The following is a 27686-nucleotide window of genomic DNA, read 5'->3' on the forward strand; positions in this document are numbered from 1 at the left end:
GGATAAAATTAGATTATCATTGTGTTGTTAACACCCAATGAGTGTCACTGATCCCCACTAATACCCTGCTTTTGTCTGTCAGTAGGTGAAGGAGAATAAATAGTGAAGATGTAGCCTAACTTGTTAGAACCGAGTCATATTACGATTTAAGTCACAGCATAACAGGTGCATTTTAGCCATAAACAAGCACTGACTGCAGACATGCGATAAGAAATTATGCAAACCTTACCAACTGCAGTCAAACCCTCAACAGCTGCTGTAAAGGCTTCCTCCCCCTGAGACCCCTCTCTCTCATCCTTTCCCTACCTCTCTTCTTCTGCCCCCCACCACGGATCCCACCTTGTCATGGGGGAATGCCCTCATCATGGGAACCGCCTGCCAAAGACATAAAAGCGTGCACGGTGTACTCACACTGTGTATTCATATTTGTGCATTATCTCAGGGCTCAAAACTTAAGACGTTTGAGTTTATCAACTGCATGTGTACTATTAAAGGGGAAAACCACCCATTTTCAACATTTTACTATGTCATTAATATACCTTAGAGCTGTTGTGTGGAAATAATAAAAAACGTTCCCCCATTATGTGTTTCCTTTTTTATTATTTCCACACAACAGCTCTAAGGTATATTAATGACATAGTAAAATGTTGAAAATGAGTGGAATGCCCCTTTAATTACTTGTAATGTTCGCTATCTGCAGTAGGGATCTACAGTTGCACTTGTGGATAAGAATATCAGCATCTGTCAACAAAAGGAAAACGTATACCCATTACCCACACACTGAATCTACCCTCAAGTAAATCTAACTAACTAGTGAATGCGAGTGACCAATGTGACCAATTTTGTAGAGATCACCCTGATGGTGCATAGCATACTGCTAATGTGCCCTTGAACACAGCACCAAAACCTAAAGCATGCAGCTCCTGAGGTGCCAGGGGACTGTGTGTGCTCACTCCCTTTGGGAAATGCATACTATGCATACGGTAGGCTATGTACAATTTACAATTTAGGCATTTAGCAGACACTCTTAATCCAGAGTGATTTACATTAATCAAGAACCAAAAAAAAGCATGGCAATACATCATATACATACAAAGTAGTTATCATGAATCATGAGTAAGCTAAGAACGTAACAGTGGAATATCTATATAATGAAACTATGCATACTGTGTATATATATACACTATATGCTATGTTGTTATGCTATGTTTACATAAAATGATAAACTGCTATCTAAGTCTACATAAAATGCTCTCTAAGATACATACACACATGTACATAGTACATGCATGCATACTGTATGTATGTAGCCTACTGCATATACATACTGTATGTATACTACATGACATGTACGCATACTGTATGTAGCCTACTGCATTTATGCATACTGTATGTGCTATATTGTGAGCATATGCATATGAGGATGTATAGTATGCGATATTGATTAATTCATTTAGGTTTCAGCACCATTCACTCTCGTCTCTTAATTGACTTTTGAATCACTCCAGTTCTCTATTCAAATGTCCCCTCTCACACTCTTCTTACAACATTCTCAATCTCATGGTCACCCTACCCTCCGAGAGCAACAAGTGGAGCCCATATAACTCTTTGGTGGAGCCCTACATTAGCACTATAGTGACAGATAATAGAGATCAGAAGAATGTCGCACCTCGTCTCCCTCTCTATTGGTACCGTCGATGTGACCACGCCTTGTTCCTGTTTACATAAGTGTCCTTGCTGGGTGCTGCCTCTAGGGCGGCCGAGGGAGTCCATGGGGCCGTGTGGCCCCCTAAGGGTGAATAGGGAGGGATAGAGTGACACTCTAATCTGGGAGACTGGACATATGCCAGACCACATGACCCAGAGTGCTAACTGGTTTGAATGAGCAGAGGACACACACACACACACACACACACACACACACACACACACACACACACACACACACACACACACACACACACACACACACACACACACACACACACACACACACACACACACACACACACACACACACACACACACACACAGACACACACACACACACACACACACACACACACACACACAAGGTGCAGCTAATGTACAAATTGTACAACTATCAGTTATGTTGGACAAATCAGGTGAATCATTGTGAAATATATGACATGGATTAAACAATAAAACATCACCTCCTTATGAATGCATGAATTTGATTGGGAGCTTTTTGTGTGTGTGTGTGTGTGTGTGTGTGTGTGTGTGTGTGTGTGTGTGTGTGTGTGTGTGTGTGTGTGTGTGTGTGTGTCAGAAGTAAAGGGGTGGAGCCATTTTAAAGAAGACTTAACCACTTGAACCCCAGCATGCCTATTCTAGGGGGGGGGTCCCCAAAAATAGCTGATCTACAAGCTCACAACGCATCGCAATAGAGCAGTGGTTCCCAAACTGTGGTGCGTGCACCCATTGTGGTGCGCGAGCGCCTTCTAGGGGGTGCGCGTCATGAAAAGGCTAATGGTGGTGCTATGGTTTTATTTTAAATATATTAACATATTATGCCAATATATGGCAAGTATATGCAGAGTATATGCCATATTCATATATGTGGCTATATGCACATATGTGGATATAAAATATATATGTCTCTATATAGCTAGAGACATATTATGCTCTATATGCGACATACGTATGCAGGCGGCCAATTTCGAATAATATGTCACATATATGTTGCACATATACAAATAAATATGTTCATATATTTCATTTTGTGGGGGGGTGCGTCAGCTAGGTCGTGAGGCAACAGGGGGTGCATGGCCAAAATAGTTTGGGAACTGCTGCAATAGAGGGTATGCACATGCATAAAGTGAGTGGCAAATCCAGTGGCAAAGTGAGTGGCAAAGTGAGTTTAACGTTGTTTGATGCAAGCAGATAGGACCTTTCTGTTTGGATGTATGGGCCGCTGTCAAGGCCAGAAAGTAGTTTTTTGCCACTCAGTAGGCGTTCCCACATAACTTCTGGGTAAGATGATGACACGCGGTCACGCGCATACCCTCTATATTGTAGACGGGAAAAAGGTTGCAACTGGGGTCAGTTTTACTAAGAATAGAGGGTTTAACACAAATAGAACATGCATTATGCAATAGGGGGTCGAATTAAGTATCTTCCTGGTAATTTGTAGACAGGAATGAACAGGGATCAAATTTGATCAAAGAAAATAAATGATCAGGTGTGCAGTGCACCTGTCAAACTTAAATGTTCACACTCGTATTGTGTTAATAATAAAATAATCCCTCTTGTTGTCTCCACCAGGCCGAAGGCATGGGGATTGTCTGTGTATTGATTTAGAGTTACGGCACTAAGACAGAGTATAATGTTCTGACCACTCATTCCTCAACTCTTCTGCAGGTTTGTAAGGCAGCTGATAAGAGAGGAGCCTGAATTGATCCTTGCATGATTTGGCTTTCCCCCAAACCATACGAAGATACATACAGGGATTACAGTATTGAATGGCATCAGTAGTTCTGATTCCTGTATTGTGTTAATAATAAAATAATCCCTCTTGTTGTCTCCACCAGGCCGAAGGCATGGGGAGAGAGTATGTTTTGCACTCCGTCCGTCCGTCCGTCCGTCCGTCTGTGAACAGCTAATCTCCGGCACCGTTAACCCGGTCGATGCCAAATTTTGCACACACACTCCCTGGATGCCAACGATGAACCTCTGCCCCAAAATTTTCAGAACGGCCTGTTATAGCGCCACCAGGAGGCCGCTTTGTGCAAAACAAGTTTTTGGACAGTACACCTACAGATTTTGTCCAAACATCACGCAAATTGGTACACAGTCTCTCTAGAGCCATTCAACGAAATGGGTCTTTCAGATTTCTCAGACTCCATCCTGATTGGCTAAGATTGGCTTCCAAAGTTCGCAGGAGTGCTCAGTTTCAAACAAAATGCTGCAAATCATGAACACATCGTCTGATTTGTGTGCAATTGCGCACGCACATTCCCACTAGGCCGAGGAAGAAATGCCACGTGAACATTTTCAACTCAGTCTCATGGTGGCGCTATAACTGGCCGAAAAGTGTTTTTACCTCCAACTGCACGGATTTGTGAATAACTTTGTATGGCAACTCCCTAGAGGCCAAGGAAAAACCTTTGCCTGGAATTTTTCACATCTGCGCCTCACATCCCTAAATTCCCCTTCTCTTTCACCATTTGCATGCATGCAAAGGACAGTGTGTACGTACTTTATGCATGTTTGTGCATGCGTGCATGCATGCGTGCATGCAACATTGTGCATTATATGATCTGCAACATGCATGCATACATACATACATACATATGCCTACTGTGTGTGCATGCAGTTTTGTGCATTTGTACACTGTGGGATGGGGACATGTGGGGACATGGTCACTTGGTCAGAGGCTAATTTGGTAAGTGCAGTTTGTGGACAGGCAGGTCACAGCTGTGAAACTGGACCCTGTGTATTGATTTAGAGTTACGGCACTAGGACAGAGTATAATGTTCTGACCACTCATTCCTCAACTCTTCTGCAGGTTTGTAAGGCAGCTGATAAGAGTGGAGCCTGAATTGATCCTTGCATGATTTGGCTTTCCCCCAAACCATACGAAGATACCTACAGGGATTACAGTATTGAATGGCATCAGTAGTTCTGATTCCTGTGTCACTCCCTGCTCATTGTAAAACCGACAGCACAACACGAGTGATGGGAGACACCCCCCCCCCCCCCCCCCCCTCACACAAAGCAGAAGCAACAGGTGGATAGGTGTGGGGCATAAGCAATCTACAATCACAATAACAGCACCATCTGCAAGCTTATCATTTAAATGCACAGTACTGACATACATCTGACACATCACCTGTCTCAGTAAGGGTGCTTCTTGGCAATATATCCCTCCTATGTGACACAATACATAACCAAATAATACAATCCTTGTTGTCTATACTATATGTGTCAATAGTTCTGATTTATTTTTTTAAACTTGGTATCTTGTGAGATCGATGCACAACAACTGTCCATTACTAGCAACTACAAAAACAAACCCCACATTATAACTATTTTAAACTCCAGAGATCTCGTTATGTTGTGGGAAAGCCTGCTGTCTTACGTAATAGCAGCTTTGGTTACTAGTTGCTGTCTGTGCCATCGTGTGTGTCTGCACCGCCCCCAAGGATCTCTATTCTATCACATGATGTGGTTGTGGATTTGCGTCTGAGAGCAGATCTGATGTCAATTGTATCACAGATGAGGGTAATTGAGCTAACAACTGTACAATAGCGACTAAGAGGCTGACATTTTTATACTTACATTTTAAATATGGATCATATGGATGTCCAAAGAAAGCGAGAAGTCTGAAATAAAATAGCATTGCCATTCTAGGTATTAGAACAGTAACTTCAATGTAATTGTGAGCTAGAAATAGTGGGCAGGCAACCTCATCGAAAATACATTCAAGAACTGTTGATGATAATGTCCTGTGATCCAATGACTTGTCATTGGACAACTGAAGGGTGTTCTCCTTTGTTCTGTCCTGCAGATAAAAAAACAAACATTGCTGTTGTTGGGCAGAAACCTCCTATATTTTAACTTTTTGCGTTTTTTCATAAATGAATGCCCTACATGGGCAGATCTGCAAGCTCAAAGCAGGGAGCAAAGCGGCACATTTTGAGCTTGTCGATCTGCTACGTTTGCTATGTTTTCCTATATACAGGTTTGATGTTTGTCTTTAGTTCAATGTTTGTTTAATACACGCCATTGACAATAAAGGGAAAACGTCATTTTGTAACTCATTACGTCATATTGTCTCTTTATTGTTAATGGCATTTAATGTTTGTGTTGGCACTGTTTGTTTTACATCACCATTACATCACCTAATCAACATGAGTTAGACTCTAATATATTAGCACCCCTCACTTCACATTTTTTAAAATAGAACTAGAGTGGTGCCCGTAGGGCCTCTACAGCGGTGCCCGTTGGACACTGGCCTACTTGGAACGATGCAAGTTGGAAATGAATCCCCCACCCAGATATTGGGTCCCTTTTATGCCCATTCTTTGTCAGGCATGCCCAAATATGGAGTCTATGCAGAGGTCAGAATGATGTCAGAACAGGCCCTGTAAACTCCAAAGTCCCGTTAGTCCGAACATGCGCTGCTCCCGTACTTGCGGTTATGTTTAGGGTTAGGGTTAGGGATAGGGATAGGGTTAGTAATTTCGGAACAATGAGCCTTCGGACTAATGACACGACACCGGCCCTGTCCAGAGCCCGGGCAGAGGCCTTTTTGGGGTGGTACAAAAGTAACAATTTTGGACATGGGAGGTTTCCAAACGAAAGAGACGATATGACAGTAAAGCTCAGCAATTCACCCACTTAATTAAGTATCACAAATAATGTGCTAAAACTCCAGTAACAAACAGTCTAAAAGCATCATGAGCGGTCATAGTTTGTGTGAAAAGGGAATGATATAGACCCGTGCTTTTCGGGAGGCATACTTTGGTTAGACATAGCATTGGTTAGACATAGAATTGGTCCGACTGGATTAAGGTTGGTGAGGGGTGCGTTAAAACGACCGGATTAAGGTTGGTGAGGGGTGCGTTAAAACGACCGGATTAAGGGAGAGAGGGTTAAGCTTAGGTTTAGGTGTGCTGCCCCGTGGGAGGTTAGGGTGAGGGTTTGAGATAGGTTGTCGTTATCGGACCAATGGTATGTCTAACCAGTCCGGGGACCACCAGTGGTCCTTGAGCTAAATTATGGAGAGTTGGTAACCAAATGGACCCTTATAGATCTTTAACTCTAACTAAAATGAAACCAAATGGACCAAATGGGTCCATTTGGTTTCATTTTACGCTCTCAAGAGTTAAATTATTGTTAAACATCTGCATTACTTAATTTACAAGAAGTCTACACATTTTAGAGAGAATGTAGAATATTTTTTCAACATTTGCCTGTTGCCATGTCCTATGGTACCAAGTTCAATACAGCAACAAAATATTCTTATGTTTTACGTTCTCAAATGCCGAATAAATAATGATATGAAAAGGGTTGAAAACCACTGATATAGACCACACACTGCTTGGATATATATGTAGCAGCCTAGCAGGCTGTATCTGTCTTGGCACGGCAGCTGTGTCTTAAAGAGTGGCTAGAAATAGACACAAAGGGATATTAACCTGAAAGACCTCAGCCAGGAGGTGGGATTGAATGACAGACTGGCTGACATGGAGATATGCATGCACTATACTATACTATTTTATCTAACGGCAACGCTGTGCTGGCATACAGCCTCACTGAAGCACATGTGCACACACATGCATGTAAATGCAGATGTAATTACACATAAAAACACGCAATTATCCCTACTGTACTTTACCTGTGAGTTTACAATTGAGGCATTTAGCAGACACTCTTATCCAGAGTGAAACATTTTAATTTGAAGTCACTGACAACTATTACTTTATTTCCTTTGTTTCACTATTACAACCGTTATTGTCTTTGATTTATTTTCTTCCCAATATTTGTCAATGGCCTCATTGATATTGATATATATTCTCATTGAGAATAATGTATGATTTGCCCACAATATCTAATTGCCAATTTTTAAATCAAGTAAAACATTAATTTGCAACAGACTTGTTCATTTTTGCAGAATCTTGCCAAACAATCTAAGCAACAATTATAAGTAAGACTAATTTAATCTTGACAATGACCAACAACACATTCGTATGACTCAGCTCTTCTCCATGACAAATATATGACATTTATATTGTTGGTTTCTCACTGCCTCTCTCTTTACTTTACACAGTAGAATCCTCAGAGTTAGACCCAAATGGATCATTTGGTAGGCATGCACAGACCACAAACAGCTAGGCACAAGCAGCCACATAAGACAGTTATGTCTCTAATGAGATCTGATGTGCTATAATGTAGCCCCATGCCAATATAGGGCTTAAGACAAAGTGGTTATACATTCATGGAAGGCTATAACAAGTAAACCAGTAAGTGTTATCATTCTCCAAACTGTAGCGTCACAGGGTCTGTGTGTTCATGCATCTATCTGTACATAAGGTGTAAACAAAAAATAAAACAGGGCCATCTGCGTTTGCAGTTAAAATAGACTGACTGATTGATTGAAGTATTTATTAACAGATTGGAGAATGACAGTACATTTCAAGCACAACTCAATACAAAACTGTTAACTGTGGACGACACCATAACGCATTAAATTTGTTTACAATAGGGTCCACCATGTTCAATTCATCATAACATTTAGAGACGTACAAATATACACCAAAAACAAGAAAAAAACATATACAGTGAGGGGTGGGTGGGGGATTCAGATTTCGAATTGCAGCCGTCCGTAGGTGCCCTTTGAGAGCGGTTTTGAAGGAGTCAAGGGATTTGCATGTCTTGGCGTTCCACATTTTGGTGGAAATGAATTTGGTCCCTTGTTTGTGCCGAATCTGGGTTGCACATGGTTTGTTGAACTCCCTCTGGTGTTGTGGGTGTGGACTTCGTTGACATTAAGGAAGTAATTAGATAGGTACATGGGTATCTTGGTGGTGTATTGAATCTTGTGGACCAGACCCATTGCAAGATGCTGTACTCTGTACCCTAAGCCATACCAGCCTGTCAAAGTGGGCAGGGGTGAGGTGGGTTCGGGGAGTGAGGCCAAGTAGTATATCCTGACCAGTTTGTTTTGGGAAGTCTGGAGCCTTGTTTTAAGGGCCTTTGAGGTGCTGTGGTACCAAGAGGTGCATGCATAGTCGAAGAAACCTTGTACAAGGGCTCCTGTTAGGGTCTTCAAGGTGTTTTTGTTGACCAGTGAGGAGATCCTGTATAGGAATCTTGACCTGGTTGATTTCACCTGATATAAGCCACAATCACAATAAGCTATGTGAGATACAGAAAGTGAGGGGACAAGTTGGTGATATGGATAAGTTGGTGATAATGCATACCACTAAATAATTTACCAATTGTGTTGACCATTTACGGTGTGTAGAATCATAAAACACGGGACGTGATGTTAAGACTGTCCATTGTGCCAATAGATGGTGTGGGCTCACATGAGATTTACTGCCATTCATTTCTGATCTTGCACTTATGCCTAAATTGTCATTTGTAAATTGCAGTGGTATTGTGAGTGGCATGCATTCTAATGCATCCGATTTTGGTGCATTTTAACTCATGTTGTTTCAATGTAATATTATATACATTATTAATATTGTTATTTTATATTATGTCGTTTAGACTGATGCTAGGTTCTCGGTTTACCTATAAGTATAATCCAACATTACTGAGGCACTACACTCGCTCTCTGTATTTGATGTGCTGTATGTGTTTACCTTAGTGTGAGTCACTAGATAAAGAGTGTGCTAAATGCCTAAAAAGTAAATTGTATGTTGATTTCATTCACAGCTACTGAGCTACAGTATGTTTGTGTGGAGAATGAGAACCCTGTGGATACACAACAATGCACGTGTCTTTTTCACTCCTAAATGTGTGTCTTGTAGCCTCATTCTACCTTTGCTCTCACATCTTGGTTACAGGAGAATGCATGTGCTTTTCTTCACACTCCTAAGTCCTAAATGTCAATGGGCGTTATAGCCTCATTCTACCTTTTGCTTTTTGCGAACACATCTATCAGTGGGAAAAAGGTGAAGGGTTGGGCCCTTGGTTGACCAGGGGGGGGCACAGCTGTTGCCTTGTCTCGAGTGTTGGTTCTTGCCTTTTAGAAACTCAACCAGGCACAGAGGGGCTCCAATGACCAATCACACGGAGGGATGTGAGGGTCGACAAGCCAATAGCGACAGAGTTCTGAGTATAAAACCTACAGTCAGTCACTTGGAAATCGTTGGGCAACTCCTACACACATCATAACAGGCTCTGATCCCGGGATCTGTTATTCACTTTTCTCCTGAGCAGGTAAAAAAAACTATTACTAAGCCTCTACCCATAACTCAATGGGAATGGGATTTATTTTTATTTTCACCGTAGAAATATGGAAAAAACTAAACTTTGACAATACCTCATGAAAAGGAAAGCAGAAAATGATGGAGAATTTCCTCCTTCTGTCAAATGCATTCCTCCACTGGTGTTTTCTACACTGGAGCATTGAAATATTCTTCTTTTCTATTTTTTTTCCACTTGAGGACTTCTCTGCAGTGGGAACTATGGGAAATCAATGGGAACTACTCAAATCAACTTTTCTAACAGCCTTAGACTACTTAGAGCAACAAAATGCATGGTTTCCTTTGAATTGTTTGGGACATCTTGTCTGTCTGTTAAATCATGTCAGCACAGCTGTCACAAAGGCAGTTGTGAACACCTACAGTATCAGTTGTTGCTGACGGCAGCAGGTCAGGTTGAAGTAGCCCATGGCATACTTAGGAGTGCTTGATTTAGTCTTGGAACTCTTGGCACCATCGGAGATGCATGCACATGCTGACCTTTTGGTGTGGCAGGGAGAGTCATGGCAGTAAGAGGGTGGATGGGAGGGGGGGGGGGGGGAGAGAAATGGGAGGCGAGTCAGGCAGAGAGACATGTAAATTGATACAATTGGTATGCCTAGCATTTGTTGCGTTTATCACCCTGTTCATAATGTGCAGCGCATGCGTAATCTGACATTTGCAGCTCTGAAATGCACTGGAATTCAGTTGTACCAGAAATCTGATTTCCTTCTAGAATGCACTAAATGATTTCTAGAGCAACTATAGGTGATTCCCATGGTATGGGGGATCACAGAATATTCCACAGATATTGAATAATCTGTGGAATCAGATTATACAATAGCTACCGAGCATCTCTAGCAGAAAGGGAAGAGAGAAAAGTGTGTGCTTCGGTTTGTCTGCTGAAGCCTGTAGCACTCATGGTGGGAAGAACACTCTGATGTAGACACATGGAAAGGCAAGCTATAAATAACAGGACAGGTGGTCAGGCAGACAGGCGAGCAATGGAGACCACACAGCTGTCAGCAAGGCAGGGAGACGGGTCCACAGAGGGGAGACACTGAGAAACAACAGACAGCTGTTGGTGAACTTTGAGGGAGGGAGGGAGAGAGAGAGAGAGAGAGAGAGAGGGGTGGACAGAGCTTGAGAAGTGATGAGAAGTGGTGTGAGAAGGTGTCTGGTTTTCACCAGGAGGCTCATAGACAAGGCACTTGAGGCTCTTGGAGAAACATCTGACGTGAAATATGGTATTCACTGGATCTGGTCCCATCTATTGTTACTTAAAACAACTTAATACATCTTATGTACCTCTCTTATACTGTGGCTAGACAAGCTTTCTGAATGTTTATTACACTTGGCAATTATAGTGGTTCTGATGACAATTCCTCGCTCTCCTCAGGCGGAGTAAAAAGCGCAACCATGGCGAAGAACGTTCACAATGACTACAAGATGAAGTTGGGGGCGGACGAGGAGTTCCCCGATCTGTCTCTGCACAACAACCACATGGCCAAGGTATGGATCGACACGAGCCCTTTAGCCAGGCATCAATTGTATCAGCCAAGGATCGGTACCATAATTCCACAGTGACAATTGCACCTTTTAGCAAGGCATTAGCCTCCTCCAGCACAAGAACCAGAGAGCTTAACCCCCCAGAACCATTATGCCCTTTAGCAAGGCATTAGCTCTTCCTGTACAATAACCAGACAGCTAAAAGCCATTAGCATTATGCGTTATGGTTATGGCAAGGCATTACCTTTCCCCAAGACAGAAACTACATACTGTAGACATGCTAAAAAACTCGCAAAACTATTTTTCCAATTCTAGAATGCATGACACTTCACAAGAGGATGTTGGTGCTAGTTGCCAAACTGAAATAAAATGTAAATCCTTGTGCCACACATAGCTCTTAGCTCTTCTATTACTGGACACTAGTCTATGTCTGATCCATGTGCTCCTTAGTATAGCTTGCCTGTAATGTACAGATGAGCTAAGAAATGTAGCATTTTCTACTGTTGCATTCATTATAAACCACTCAGGACCAGAGGAGGGTTAATGCAATGCAGCTGTGTTAATACTGATACTGATGTGATGTGTACTCCAGATTCTGACCAAGGATCTGTACGCCAAGCTGAGGAGCAAGTCTACCCCCAGCGGCTTCACCCTGGACGACTGCGTCCAGACCGGTGTCGACAACCCCGGTGAGAAACTAAATCATCACTATACACTTGTGTCACATATTACAGGACGGAAAGAACAAATAAAGTCACTTCACCTCACTTCACATTATAGCATTATACAAGGCAACAAATGCCATCAATGCCACTGATGATGCCAGAGGAATCGTGTATGGTACACAAGTGCTATAACAAAGGAAATATGAAGTGTGCAGATATTCGTGGTTCGTGCGTTGCTAACGGGTGTTTTTAACTTATCTGTGTCCCCTCCAGGCCACCCCTTCATCATGACCGTCGGCTGTGTTGCTGGTGATGAGGAGTCCTACGAGGTCTTCAAGGATCTGTTCGACCCCATCATCTCAGACCGTCATGGTGGATACAAGCCCACCGACAAGCACGCCACCGACCTCAACTTCGAGAACCTGAAGGTACGGAGGCGGAATCAGATCCTATTACATATACACAACTCAATGAGCCGTTTGGAGGCCACGTGAGGTTTAAGCAGTGGTCGTAGTGAATGATGACACACCTTAATGTTCTCTCACGCTTCCCCACCAGGGTGGAGATGACCTGGACCCCGCCTACGTGCTGTCCAGCCGTGTGCGTACCGGACGTAGTATCAAGGGATACACCCTGCCCCCCCACAACAGCCGTGGCGAGCGCAGAGCCATTGAGAAGCTGTCCATTGAGGGTGAGTACGAAACGACGACACTCTGCAAACAACACCTTTATCTATGAATTACATCATAATGCTCACCATAGAGTTGTAAAATAACTCAACGCGGTTAATGTTCTTACTCTAAATAGTAAATACGTTTAGTTTATTTTCGGGTGACACGTTTTTAAGATGCCATCTGCATTTAGCAGTTTGATAGACGTTAACAGACGTTGAGAGTAAATGATTTCTGACTAATTCTAATCGATACACATTTCTCTGCGTCTGTCTGTCTGTCTGCGTGTGTGTTTTTGTGTTTGTTTCTTTCCCGTTTGGATCCTCAGCCCTGGCTCCTCTGGATGGTGAGTTCAAGGGAAAGTACTACCCCCTGAACGGTATGACCGACGCCGAGCAGGACCAGCTCATCAACGACCACTTCCTGTTTGACAAGCCTGTGTCTCCCCTGCTGACCTGCGCTGGTATGGCCCGTGACTGGCCCGACGGCAGAGGCATCTGGTGAGACAAACATATTTATTATACTTATATTTTTGGATGGGAAGTGTTTGTGTGTGTGTGTGTGTGTGTGGGGGGGGGGGGGTTACTTTAAATGTGTCATTCAGAATATCTTATGACAATAGTATAATCTAAAATATAAAGATGTGTCATTGTGCTAGCAAAGGATTTCACTTACTTGCCAGCCTTAACTTGCGAGAGAATGAGAAACCGATTATGTAATATCTAAGTAAAAGAGGGCAACTGTCTTTGTCTCTTTTTTCCACATAGTATGTTTTATACCCTTTTAAAATATTTTAAATGTCCTGCACATGGTTAATGTCTTGAAACTAAAGTGGAAACTCTCTCTCTGGATCAGGCACAACGACAACAAGTCCTTCCTTGTCTGGGTGAACGAGGAGGATCACCTCCGCGTCATCTCCATGGAGAAGGGTGGCAACATGAAGGAGGTCTTCAGACGCTTCTGCACTGGCCTGCTGAAGGTATGTGCATGTTACATGTACACAGTACCACCACCCATGCGTGGAATCAATGCCCTTCACCCTCCCTCAAATAATGCAGATGATAGATCGCTTGCAGCTTTTAAAACAGACCTGAAAAACCACATTTCAGATGATCACCCACCCCTCCTTGTATATACAGTGTTTTATTTTTTCCTGTGACGATATAAAAAAAATTCAAATAACAAAAACAAACGAATCCTCACCCCGTGTATGTTCTCTTGCCAGATTGAGGAGATCTTCAAGAAGCACAACCACGGCTTCATGTGGAACGAGCATCTGGGATACGTGCTCACCTGCCCATCCAACCTGGGAACCGGCCTGCGCGGTGGAGTGCATGTCAAGCTGCCAAATCTCAGCAAACACGCCAAGTTCGAGGAGGTCCTCACCAGGCTGCGTCTGCAGAAGCGCGGAACAGGTACGGGGAAACGTTTTTTTTGTATTCTTTTTTTTATCCGTTATTGGCTACTGTGCAAATCACAAGCAGTGATGGAAGAAGTACTCACATTTGCTTTACTTAAGTAAAAGCGTCAATTGAACAGAAATAAGTCTCTTACAAGTACAAGTTCGGTATTCAAAATGTACAAAAGTATTGGCATCACAATATAGTTAAAGTATCAAAAGTAAAACTATTGAATATGAAAAATGTCCAATTGAAAGTTTTCAAAATTAATCAAAAGCTTGTGGAGCTGCTATTTTCAAATAGCCGAATTATATACAGTAGGGCTGAAAGTGGTTAATGTATGTTTTGTAATAATTAAAATCTAATAATGAAATTTTCAAATAACTAGTGGAGTAAAAGTACAATATTTGGCTTTGGGATGTAGTGGAAGTACAATTATTGAAAATTGGAAGTACTACTCGAGTAAAGTAAAACATTTCTCAACATTGTACTTAAGTACAGTTGCCTACTTGAGTAAATGTACTTAAACATAAAGACAAAGAATTTATGAGCTTGTTAATCTGATACATACCACCACTGTTCTTCTTGATGGTAAACCTCTCTCCCTCCCTCCCTCCAGGCGGTGTGGACACTGCCTCCGTGGGTGGTGTGTTCGACATCTCCAACGCTGATCGTCTGGGCTCCTCCGAGGTGGCTCAGGTCCAGATGGTGGTTGATGGCGTCAAGCTCATGGTTGAGATGGAGAAGAAGCTGGAGAAGGGAGAGGCCATCGACGGCATGATCCCCGCCCAGAAGTAAAGTGGACAGACCAGACAGACTTCTACTCTGTTGTTGACTGAATCACTGTCGCATAATTCTGTGCTTTTTTATATATATTATATGATCTAGCCTCGTTGTAAAGTTCTTTTCCCGGTTATCTGCCGACTGGCTACTATACTCCGTCAGAAAGACACTCCACTTTTATCTCTGCTTCTTCTTTTCTTATTCCATCCTGACTTTTTACTTTCATGACTCTTAACCTAAAAGCTGATCTTTTCCTTTCCTAAAAGCTTATCTTTTCCTTTCCTATTTTATCTTTCCTCCTTTATCATTTCCTCCCACTCTATTCACCTTTGTAACATCCTGGGATCAACCTTATGCATAGTCTGGTCATGGCTATGTGTATGTACCTAAATTAACAACTGTTTTGGTTGTACAAATTGAATTGAACAATTAAAACATGCCCCATGAAACAAACTCATTTACAGTTTTCTTCCTTTGACTTGTTGGGGCCATGCACGCCCACAGCCATATGCATACATAAACAAAAACTACGATATCAAAACATAGCTACAGCCAGGAAAACAACCTAAGAAGAAAACATTTAAGAATTTGAAAGTCTTTATTTTTGCTTCACACAATATATCCTCGGAGACATGCAGGATTGCAGGTCGGTCATTTCTGCAGTTTCAGCCCACAAGTATGTTTCACTGATAATAGCAACTGTTTCAAAAACACTATAAGAACTCTCTAGTGAATTCTTTAAGCATGGCCCTAACAGTATGTATCTATTGGAACAGTTCAGAAAGTTGGGTCCAGGTGAGACAAAATGTTGCAAAATATTAGCCCTCAGTCAATTTCACCATTTTAAGACATTGGTGGCTAACTGTTGCGACGTTCCATGAAGCAAACCAAAATCATTGTTGTTTTTTACTGCTGTATATCATACAAGTCTGCTAACACATGTATTTCCATTCCAAATGAGTAATCCCAGTTGATGGTATGCAACAAAATTAGGATTAATTTAAGAGTTTGGATAAGTAATTCTGTCTAGTAGCTATGTCCTATGAGCAGCTGAGGGCATCAGTCAATTACAGAAAGTTCTCCAAAGACAGCCAGGTCATTCAAAGTCACATTCTTGACATAACCCAGTGTCTTCGAGCAGTTCAATATAGCTCTCTCTCACACTGGGAACATACTTCAACATTTTAGAATGGCTTGACATTCACTGGCATGATTGGTTAACAGTCATATACCATTCAGTACTAGTGGAATCTGATTGGTCAACAGTCAAATACTAAAGCCCGAGCAAGCAATCATTTGGGTGGGGTGGTGCCCTGTTTTTATACAGCCTGATTGATGCTTTGTTTTATCAAACATGTTGAGCAAAGAATAAATCAGGCTTGAGGCTGACTATGGTGTTGTAGAGCGAAGGTTTAAAACATAGGGCAAATGTTGTGGAACTCAATAATTAAAGATTTTTGAGTGTGGGACTGTCCCAATTATCATGTCCCACTGGGACATGATCATTTGGTTTAGATAGTTGACCAGAAAATAGAAGTGTAACAATCAATGCAACCAAAGGGTCAGTGAATAACAAGCAAGTTCTCAGAAACGGATTTGACTGCTGCAACTGAAAAACATAAAAAGATGAGTTCATTATAAAATTAACCAAGTTTTATTTATTGGGCAACTAAAAGAAAATCAGAGGGCATCTGGGTTTTTTTGGTGGCAAGATGCCATTGGTGTAAAACAAAATCAGGAAAAGGTAGTTAACTGAACTTTGGTTTACCGTTTGATACAAAAACCTACTGTTATGTTACCATATCAGCAAAGAAAATGTTCTTTATTAAGTGGATGAGGAACTGTAGTTACAAAATCATTTTTTGAAGGGATCTTCTAGACAAGAAAAAACACCGTTATTTGGCTGCAAGTCCATAGTAGAACAATTAAAATAGATGGCATGTTTCATGCCACCTAGAGCCATCAAACCTACAAGTAGAGAACTGTTATGTACGGTGTTGTATACAATTACAGCACATCTACTGTGAACTGAAGCCAGATGCCTTTCAACTTGTATTTCCCAAGAATATTACTAATCACGGTTTGTATTTTATTTAGTATGATGGCCTTGTAATGCAGACATTCAACGCTGGTGTATGCTCTGCTGTCCAAAGACAGGATCCTAAAAAACACAATACTACATTATGGTCCAAATAGTGGTTCTATAAGGAGACTAGTGGAGTTCACATGAACAAACCATCCGACCAGTAATCAAACACTATGTTTACAATAGGAACAGCAACATTAGAAACCTGTTGTGGCACTGATGTGATCTCAGATCAGGCTGTCTAAACACGCAGGAAACATCCCTGTTTAGCAAGGCACCCAGTTGCAGATGGGCATTGAATGAAAACATTACATTGCTGTAAAAGAAAAAAAATCAACAACATGAACATAGGCAACGTGCCTATCAAGGCAGATTTGCGTGCCTAACAACGCCGATTTGTGCCTTTGCAGTTTGACCATGAGTGTCCTGAATTTGGCATTGCATGCCCAAGTCTTGCTGGCCGGCCGGCACATAAAAAAAAATAAAAGAGAGATAAGGATAAAATCTAGAATGCCCAATCTGTTCTTCAGACATCCAGGTGGCAAAGAGGTCAAATAACCTGTTAAACCACAGTGGAGACCAGACTGGGGTTCAATTCCTCCACGGTGACTCCGGCTTGGCCGGGTTGGGTGGGAAGCCAGCAGGGCTGCATTCTCTGTCGCTACACTAGTGACTCCTACAGGGTGGTCAGAGCACCTGTTCAGCAGGGAGTGGAACTGGGAGGGAGAGGTTGTTCCTCTGCAGTCTGCACGTGTCACCGTGGTGGTCGCGGTGAGACTCGGATGAAAAGGATCAGGTGGTGACTCCATCCATCCAGGAAATACGTGGTCGTCTACTCCCTTCCCAGACCAAATAGTAGGAGTTGGCACTTGGCAGTAACAGGGACTATACAAACATGGTGGGAATTGGCAACCACTAAATAAAATAAAAAACTTTATAAATTGTTTCCTGGTATGCTCCATAGTAAGACATAAAACACTTCCCATAAAAGGTGCATCCCTCTTTGTAGCATTGTTAACCCCATTCTACAGATCTAATGAGCATGCCTGAATCAAATAGTCAAATGCTTAAGCCTGATTTATACTTAGTTGCTTGCCAGTGTCACACACCAAAACTAGCAGATCTACAAGCTCACAACACGACTCACAGCCAGCGCGCAAGGAATTATAAATCAAGACTTAGAGTTTGGTTTAAACTACTTGAGTACCAAGGTGGTGGGGTTTACAGCATCAATACAGCTAACATAAATCAAGTACATCACTTAATAGTATAGTTAATTGCCTTTTAATATGCTGTGATTAGTTTTTTCACTCTTTTGTCACTGTTGTTTTATGTTTTGAACCCCACTCCTCTGCTACATAAGTAGGATAAAATGAACCCTAAAAAAATACTGTTTGGTTCAGTGTCTGCATGCACACAAGATGGAAAACATGAACCGGGTGTGCCAGATCTGTGAAAGATCATATAGCTCTACTTGTGAGGGCACTGGGCTTTTAAGGGTCAATAGCATTATTATTACTGTATTCCAGAGGAAGAGAATAAGGTAACGTGACAATGGAGAGCACAGGATCAGAGCAAAAACATTCCAACCTTAACACATGGCTCAGAGTAGCAGTACTCCTCACAATCATCTCAGCTCAGGACTCAGACATTAGGCAGCTTTGAACGTCGGTGACCAACGCAGAAGCCAGGTTGGTACAACTAACAGATTTCAGCTAGGATGGTGGCCAAACACGAGTCAAAACGATACCAGAAATGGTATGAATGTGCAAGCACGGTAACTGTCCAACTGAACAGAGAAATGGGCATTGTCAGCTGAGTGATGGGCAAAACTGTAGCACCCCATCTACTCTACAGCTTCTTTCAGTCCGTCAAGTGTCTGCATTTCTGCATGTCTCCCCCTGGAGCCTGGAGGTCAGACCACAGCCTCACTTCTTAAATATTTGTGGCAAAATCTGTTTGACGCAAACCAAAGGAAATTTAAATGGGGGCCAATCAACCGCCCATTTGAAAAGCATATAAGAAAAAGAAAAAAACCTATTAGGAGGGAAAAAAATCTAAATCTGAGACAATTATTTAAATAGCAGCTCTTTAAAAAGGAATGATGACAAATATGATACAATAGGAATAACCATGTTGACACAACAAGTTATCAGTCTTCATTGCCACCAGCATCTCCATAATCATCCATTGTCATCAAATGTGAAATCATTAAAAAATAACAGTTTGACTGGTTCTGGTTCACTGATTATGGAGGAGGTGGCTTACTCTAAAGCAGGGGTTCAAAGGTTCATCCATAAGTGTGCCGGTGACAGTCTATGCATGTCTGGCTGTGCATCCATCTGTCTGTGTGTGTGTCCATTAATGGTGGCATCAACAGGCAAACCAATGGTCTTAAATGGAGGCGTGGCGAGGCCAAGCCAGCTAAGTCACAGAAGTGGGGAGGGTGAGGGGGGGGGTGGGGGGTGAGGAAGAAGAAGTGGTGGTTTCTCCACATCCTTATCCTTCCCAAGGAAGCTCTGAGAAGGAAGGGAAGTGGTCACGTGACTGGGCTGCCATGACACTTTCATGGACACTTTCATGGGAGCCAAACTACCCGGAAGTTTGGCAGAATGCACTGGAGTCAATGAGAGCTCAGTGACCAGCTCATGAACAAACATTATTTATGAACAATTGAGACCTTTTGTAAAGTAATCACTTCTGGAAAATAACAGAAGACATGTAACACATTATTGTCTGCTGTGTGAAACGATACCTGCTGCTGTTTAGATGCTCAGATAAAATTATATACTGTGCACTCTGTGCACATCGAAAAGTAAGTGATTAGAAAACAACCTGTGATATGTCTTCTGTTATTTTCCAGAAGTGATTACTTTACAAAAGGTCTCAATTGTTCATAAATAATGTTTGTTATGAGCTGGTCCAGCCGGCTCCATTCACTGCCATGTATTCATTGCACTTACGGTGTGAGTTTGGCTCCCATGAAAGTGTCCATGAAAGTGTCATGGCACAACCCAGTCACGTGACCACTTCCCTTCCTTCTCAGAGCTTCCTTGATCCTTCCTCACTCCCATCGTCCTCATTCCCCCTTCCCCATCATCGATCCACTCCTCGTCTGCAGAGCCTGGCCCGGCCTCGCCCCCCCCTCCCCCGACCTCAGAGCTCCAGCTCCTTGGATACTTTGGTGGCGATGTCTCTGAAGGCCAGCGGAGCCCCCCACAGGCGTTTGAATCGCACGCCGCTGCTCTGGCCTGGCCCACTGGGCAGCTGGCAGACCTCGGCCTCGAAGGCCACACGGGCGCCGGCCGCACCGTGGGTGCAGGACAGAAGGAAGGGCCCCGCCAGGTGGACCTGGCATCCGCAGCCCTGGGCCGCCTCACGCAGTGCCAGCACCACCTCGGCAGGGTCCCGTTGGCTCCGTACCCTCACATCCCAGCCGCATCGGGGGGTCCGGGGCTCGGCCGTTTTCTGATGCCCAGATAGATGGCGACTGGAGACACGCCGGCAAAGGAGTGTATGGAATGGAAGAGAGAAGTTGTGGGGAAGACGAAAAGAAGGGGTGTGAGAGAGAGAGAGAGAGAGAGAGAGAGAGAGAGAGAGAGAGAGAGAGAGAGAGAGAGAGAGAGAGAGAGAGAGAGAGAGAGAGAGAGAGAGAGAGAGAGAGAGAGAGAGAGAGAGAGAGAGAGAGAGAGAGAGAGAGAGAGAGAGAGAGAGAGAGAGAGAGAGAGAGAGAGAGGGGTGTGTGTGTGTGTGTGTGTGTGTGTGTGGAGTAGGTCAGGGGAGTAGGGAGAGGGGAGAAGAAGAAAACAAGTTAATATATAATATATTAGTGGGTTTGATTATTTTATTTACCATTTTTAAATGTAGGTGTGAATGCACTGTTAAATGTAGGTGTGAATGTATCAATGTGGGATACGACCTAGTATGATTGAGAATTTGAGAGAATAAGGTCGATAAATGGTCAGGGATTCATCACTGTGACCCTGAAAGTCATGACAATTAAAATTGTACCCGTTTTCTGTGAATAGTTATGCAAAGTGATAGACAATATTATTAACACTCTCTGTGCTGTATTTACTGAAGACAATTAAACTTTGGGTAAGGATACTCAATCAGCTATATTACAGTTTGGTGGTAATTGTTCTGTCTCTTACTTATGATCACACACAATATATTACTATATTACTGTTATATTACTGTTTACTACCGCAAATAAAGGCTTCTGATTCTGATAGTTTCACATCACATCGATCAGCAGACACAAGATTGACTTTGTCAACTCACCTTTCTATTCTACATGTAAACAACCCACGAGGAGTAGGGTACAAATGAAGGTGAACAGGGGCAAACGTACATCAAGGGACGAAGTTGTTATTATTAAACACAAGTTAATTCTGGACACATTGCAATCACAGGCATCATCTACCACAGGGCACCACGTCTACACAGTCAAATGTATGGGTCCATGTTTACTGTCTATCATCTACAGTAGGACTGACATCACACTCATCAACTATAGCTAGCATCATGGTGCGGAGCTAGTCCATTCATGCTGTTGTTTTACCTGCTGGTTTTATCATGATACTGAGATGAAGCTAGAGCCTGGGTCACAGCCGTGGCTGGGAGGAGGGCAGACACACAGTAAAATCCTGAGAGATAACTTAACCCATTTTGACCTGAGATCAGATTCTAAAAATGTCTTCTACATCCCACCCAAAATGGGTTAACTCTGAAGCCAAATTCCAATACCCCAAATCTCGGCCACTCCAACATCGCAGTGTTACGGTGAAATTGGTGACCTGCTGAAATATGTGACCATCTTGTGCACTTCACATAACTTACATTTGATTTGATTACAGAGGTGTTTAAACATCGTTGCTGTCGGGAGGAAACCACCACCTAACTCAATTTTTGAGATTTTTCTGCATAAATCAGTGCTATTGAACACCCTTTACGTCTGTTGGTTAGAAAATATTGAACCAATTAATACTAAAAAGCTCTTAACTCCATTGGACCCCCAAACTGTCTGCTAAAGCAACTAACTCCACCACCTCTCCCCCTCATTAATTGACAATATATAAAGTCACAAACAACACCAACTTTAATGAGGCAGTATTGAGCTGTTTTCAAAATAAACTGTTTTATTCATTTCCTGATAAATGAACATTTTGGAGTTAGGTGGTTTCTTCCCGACAGCAGAGACATGTGGCCAAAATACCGCTAGGTTGAACTCTGCTCATAAACAAACCACAATGATTTACGTTCCGACATTGTGATTTCTACAAGATTGTCACATATTACAGCAAGTCACCAATTTCACTAGCCTGATTATCTGACTCTGAAGCTTCTTGAAGAGACGCAGTCCACTCAGAAATTGAGCGGAGTCTATGGGCTGGATCCAGGCTACAATTTCACAATGACACCACCATGCTGGAGTGACCGAGTGCGAGTCATCGAGTGGAGATTTTGGGTATTGGAATTCAGCTCAAGAGAATACAAATAGAACCAAAAATGTACCCGTATATATTTGATGCCTCATTCATACAGGTTGATGCCTTTATATGCAGTAAAATTGCGTTCTGAATAAGAATTGTGTCACTTTATCACAAGGTAATATTTAAGTTCTGTGTGGATGTATTTAAGAGAAAGCACTGCAACGGACACGTTCTAAGCCAATAGGTCTTCCTCAACCGATTAGGTTCAAACGTGTCCTGGGTGAGGCAAAAATAAGTCCATGTGAAAAGGACAGAGTCCTGGCTGTTTTCTCAATCCCATGAAATGTTAATGTACAAAAAACGTATTATAGTAGCAAGTATAAAAACTCACCTTGTGACCGGAGATCTGCTGAGTCTCTCAGGTTCGTCTGTGACCCTCAAGAGGGAGACAAAGGCACACGTTAGGAATAAATCAGCCAATCACAGCACGCTACAGACCACATCCTGTATCAATGCTCCAATCAGCAGCAAGGCCACATCAGTCAATCACCCAATCACAACACAGGACACCACGATATAAATGCAAACTTCAAATCACAGATGGATCATCACCAACCTACGCTTACAATACCGAATGGACACGGAAACAGAGGATATGGGAACCACCAACAAAACAGAACAGAACGGAAAGGAAAGGGTTAAACAAAAGGACGTGTGAATGAAGAAGGTATGTGATGCTAGAATATGTAGGGGATGGAGACTAGAGGCTGTCTGGAAGCCTAGAATGTGTAGGGGATGGAGACTAGAGGCTGTCTGGAAGCCTAGAATATGTAGGGGGTGGAGACTAGAGGCTGCATGGAAGCCTAGAATATGTAGGGGATGGAGACTAGAGGCTGTCTGGAAGCCTAGAATATGTAGGGGATGGAGACTAGAGGCTGTCTGGAAGCCTAGAATATGTAGGGGGTGGAGACTAGAGGCTGTCTGGAAGCCTAGAATATGTAGGGGGTGGAGACTAGAGGCTGCATGGAAGCCTAGAATATGTAGGGGGTGGAGACTAGAGGCTGCATGGAAGCCTAGAATATGTAGGGGGTGGAGACTAGAGGCTGCATGGAAGCCTAGAATATGTAGGGGATGGAGACTAGAGGCTGTCTGGAAGCCTAGAATATGTAGGGGATGGAGACTAGAGGCTGTCTGGAAGCCTAGAATATGTAGGGGGTGGAGACTAGAGGCTGTCTGGAAGCCTAGAATATGTAGGGGGTGGAGACTAGAGGCTGCATGGAAGCCTAGAATATGTAGGGGATGGAGACTAGAGGCTGCATGGAAGCCTAGAATATGTAGGGGATGGAGACTAGAGGCTGTCTGGAAGCCTAGAATATGTAGGGGGTGGAGACTAGAGGCTGTCTGGAAGCCTAGAATATGTAGGGGGTGGAGACTAGAGGCTGTCTGGAAGCCTAGAATATGTAGGGGGTGGAGACTAGAGGCTGTCTGGAAGACTAGAATATGTAGGGGATGGAGGCTAGAGGCTGTCTGGAAGCCTAGAATATGTAGGGGATGGAGACTAGAGGCTGTCTGGAAGCCTAGAATATGTAGGGGATGGAGACTAGAGGCTGTCTGGAAGCCTAGAATATGTAGGGGATGGAGACTAGAGGCTGTCTGGAAGCCTAGCATATGTAGGGGATGGAGACTAGAGGCTGTCTGGAAGCCTAGCATATGTAGGGGATGGAGACTAGAGGCTGTCTGGAAGCCTAGCATATGTAGGGGATGGAGACTAGAGGCTGTCTGGAAGCCTAGCATATGTAGGGGATGGAGACTAGAGGCTGTCTGGAAGCCTAGAATATGTAGGGGATGGAGACTAGAGGCTGTCTGGAAGCCTAGAATATGTAGGGGATGGAGACTAGAGGCTGTCTGGAAGCCTAGAATATGTAGGGGATGGAGACTAGAGGCTGTCTGGAAGCCTAGAATATGTAGGGGATGGAGACTAGAGGCTGTCTGGAAGCCTAGAAGCTTCCTTGCTCCAATGACACCATTCTGTAAATTAATGAACTACAGCAACTCTAGAATGGCATTTCTCTATTGTCAGACAAAGACTTCCATAACAAGGGCGTTCAAACTGTGCCCAGCCTTGTCTTGTTTAGGGCAATGTGAGATATAAGACATGAGCTTTAAATTCCAATGTTTGTAGTCACCCCATTTAAAAATAACTTGTACACCATGTACCAAAAAAAACTTGTACACCATGTACCACAGTGGAGTCTAGGTGTCCTAATGTCGATTAGAATCTAATCCAACCACGTTGCCACCGGTTTAGCCAAGCTTCTTCACGAACACAATTGGCCGTGTTCAGGGGTGGGACAGCGGGCACAGCGGGCGATCTTTGTCACTGCATGTCCCTACTGGCTGGGGCAGCACCTGTCTGTCAGCAGGGGGTGTTGAATGCTAGGAGGACGGAGGAGGCGCTACATCCTCTTGGTGGAGGCCAGTAGGGTACCAGCCTTGCCCGCGACATACCAAAGCCTACACGGGTTGTGCAGTCGACGCGCTGTGATTGATACCTAAACCTAACCATAACCTCGTGGTTATAAGCACAACCCGTGTAGGAATTAGTATGTAGCACCTGGCCCAGTCTGTGAGATTTCTGGTCAAACCGCTTCACCAAACATCAGAGAACACTAACATCACCAAATGTGGTTATTGGTTGGTTATTGGTTAGCAAAATACAAGGAATTGGGCCTCCTACTGTATTCCATATCTTCCAATGCGTTTCCCCAGACTTTTCTTTTTGAGCCAAATGCGAACCAAAACAAAAGCCTGGGTACAGAGGCTAGTAGGGTACAACCGCAGTGGCAACACTCGGGACAAATTAATTGGAATAAGCAAATTAGGAGAAAAAAATAATTGTCTACTCTAAATTGTTGGGAAAATAAATTACAAAAAAATGATGTTCTCATGGTTTGGCTACTTTATTAGATCAAAGGGTTCAACTTCAATATGTGTTTTCCAACTAGACTACAATGCCAAGTTGCCGACCCACCCAAGGTATCGTTTTAGACACAATATAATGCATTACCTGCAACCTACCACCAGGGGTCATTGTTACTGTGACGTCTTAGATTTTAACCACTTTCAAGCGGGTGTCCCTATTTTATGCATTCTGCAACAATTAATAGCATTGGTTTCAGCCACTCAAGCAACCATTATGTGTATTATTATTACCATTATGTTTATTATTATTACCATTATGTTTCTGGCCTGAGAGGGAGATGTAAAAGTTTCATTGACAGATTGTGACACATTGGGAAATCTTAATCCGGAAGCAATAAGGGACGGCTATAGATGAGTGAGTAGATTAAAGTCTGGTACCCCCCAGGTCTGCCAGGTATACCGTATGTTGTGCTGAAGGGTCCTGGAGCAAGACCCTTAGCCCCTAACCGTTCCCCCCGAGAGCTGACCATCTGAACAGCCCTCATCTGGGTCAAGGTGAAAATGAATTCCCCCCTTGGGATTAATAAGGGACTACCACCAATAGAGATATTTTAGGTGGTACACAGACAAAGTAGATCAGATTTAACTCCTGTCTTTGAAAAAGGAAATCTCTTGTAAATGTCATGTCCATCGGTACACTCTCAGGGTTAAATTAGCCCCCGGGATATTACAGTTATGGTTTGGGTCTTTAGTGAGGTTATGTCTTTCATCAAGGGGGAGTAAACTGTATCGTTGCGGTTGGGTGGAAACCTTGTATGTCCAAAACCGTTCCTTTATTATTTTAAAATATTTTAAAATAGTGAACATAGCAGATCAACAAATGAACTTTGAGATCAGCTATTCTCACTCATTTTGAGTGACACTCAATATTGTACAACAATGTCTGCAGAAAAAACAAAAAATATATATATTGACATAAGAGGTTTCTGCCCGACAGCAACGATAAAGTTCAAGCTACCGATTGTACTGTACGTGCAAGTAGCCTTCATCGCTCTATTCGTTTCATGTACAGTGTACATGTTTTCTTTGAGACAAGTAAACTATGCATCTTTGCCAGACCTTTGACCATAGCATCAGTGAACAATGAACTACAGTATGTATGTAGGTTGTGTGTGCATACATACAGTACAGTATGTGCACAAATATATTACAGTCAGTAGGTATACTCTTTGTGCTGTATTCTGCCCCCAAGGTTTCGCTTCTTGAGAGCATAAAAGGACATATGCTTTCTAGAGAGAGAGAGAGAGAGAGAGAGAGAGAGAGAGAGAGAGAGAGAGAGAGAGAGAGAGAGGAGAGACAAAATAATTCAAGTAAGAGAGAGAGAATTTGAGTAAGAGAGAGAGATAATTCGAGTAAGATTCCTCTTTAAGAAGCAGAAAAATCCTTGGGTTACATAACTAATCCTGATTTAACATGTCAATGATGCTTAGCGTGTCAAGTCAGGATAACTTCAGCAGACTGTGGATCTTCCCACCAACAGACTAGACTACAGAGCTTGTGCTGAACTCTGATGACCGAGTAAAGAAACATGCTTGAGTGGCCAGAATGATGTGTCTGCCCTACTTACGCCAAAGGTGATCTTAGGGCAATGTTAATGGTAATGCTTGGAAGTACTTTGCTCCAAAGAATGCAGAGCCTCAGTGTCCGACATTAGGTGCGAAGGTACGCAGATGAATAAGAGTAGCAAGTCATATGTTTACTAGTCAAACAAAGCATACACAGTCAGTGAATCCTTCCAGTACGGTATAGAGCAGTGGTATACCAATGGGGTCCAGGGACCCCCAGGGTTCCTTGAAGGGGTTCCAGTGGATCCACGGCAAAATGAGTCAATATAGCATTACAATCAGTTTAACCTATTCAACCCTATAACTAAATCACTCACGATGTGACGCGCTGTGAGCTTCTAGATCTGAATAAGATCTGGGGGAATCTGGGAGGTCCCTGGCACAAGATATTTTCAAATGGGCTGACGACTTTCACTACGCTACATGAGTCTTGGGACCAAAATTTACCAAGGGATATTATGAATTAACCATATAAGCCATAAGCCTATTTATTTGAACACTGTATATACTTTGTACTGTTTAGTGTTTACATGACTCATAGTGATGCATGGTTGCAGTGAACCCTCGGACTCCAGGAGGCGAGCAGAGCAACACTCAACTCAGAACTGTGTGTACGAGAGCTGTGTGTACGAGAACTGTGTGTACGAGAGCT

The 27686-nt window shown here is 42.9% G+C and overlaps 2 protein-coding genes across 4 annotated transcripts in view; one reads left to right on the forward strand and one right to left on the reverse strand.

The window, feature by feature from the left end:
- Positions 1–9779: 9779 nt before the first annotated feature.
- Positions 9780–15419, forward strand: ckmb (creatine kinase, muscle b). The gene is made up of 9 exons (XM_079513399.1): positions 9780–9915; positions 11338–11450; positions 12040–12136; positions 12386–12540; positions 12671–12803; positions 13112–13283; positions 13639–13762; positions 14009–14198; positions 14803–15419. The coding sequence occupies exons 2-9, from the start codon at positions 11358–11360 to the stop codon at positions 14979–14981; spliced, it is 1143 nt and encodes a 380-aa protein (XP_079369525.1). The 5' UTR covers positions 9780–9915; positions 11338–11357; the 3' UTR covers positions 14982–15419.
- Positions 15173–27686, reverse strand: part of mark4b (MAP/microtubule affinity-regulating kinase 4b) — a 72730-nt gene continuing 60216 nt past the window's right edge. For 2 of the 3 annotated variants that reach the window (XM_079513397.1, XM_079513396.1), the window contains exons 16-17: positions 22879–22923; positions 15173–20542 (exon numbers count right to left, since the gene is read on the reverse strand). In XM_079513397.1, the coding sequence (XP_079369523.1) occupies positions 20209–20542; positions 22879–22923 (379 nt within the window). In that variant the 3' untranslated portion in view covers positions 15173–20208. The remainder of the gene's footprint in view (positions 20543–22878; positions 22924–27686) is intronic. The other variant, XM_079513398.1, reaches the window with a different exon arrangement.

This window comes from Electrona antarctica (genome assembly GCF_951216825.1).
Source record: "Electrona antarctica genome assembly, chromosome: 11".
Lineage (NCBI taxonomy): Eukaryota > Metazoa > Chordata > Actinopteri > Myctophiformes > Myctophidae > Electrona > Electrona antarctica.

What these genes read in the sequence shown, in the direction of transcription:
- ckmb (XM_079513399.1), top strand. Translation starts at nt 11,358, where the DNA reads ATGGCGAAGAACGTTCACAATGACTACAAGATGAAGTTGGGGGCGGAC. An exon ending in TCTGCACTGGCCTGCTGAAG is followed by an intron (nt 13,763 to 14,008) that starts GTATGTGCATGT and finishes TTCTCTTGCCAG; the next exon opens with ATTGAGGAGATCTTCAAGAA. An exon ending in TCTGCAGAAGCGCGGAACAG is followed by an intron (nt 14,199 to 14,802) that starts GTACGGGGAAAC and finishes CCCTCCCTCCAG; the next exon opens with GCGGTGTGGACACTGCCTCC.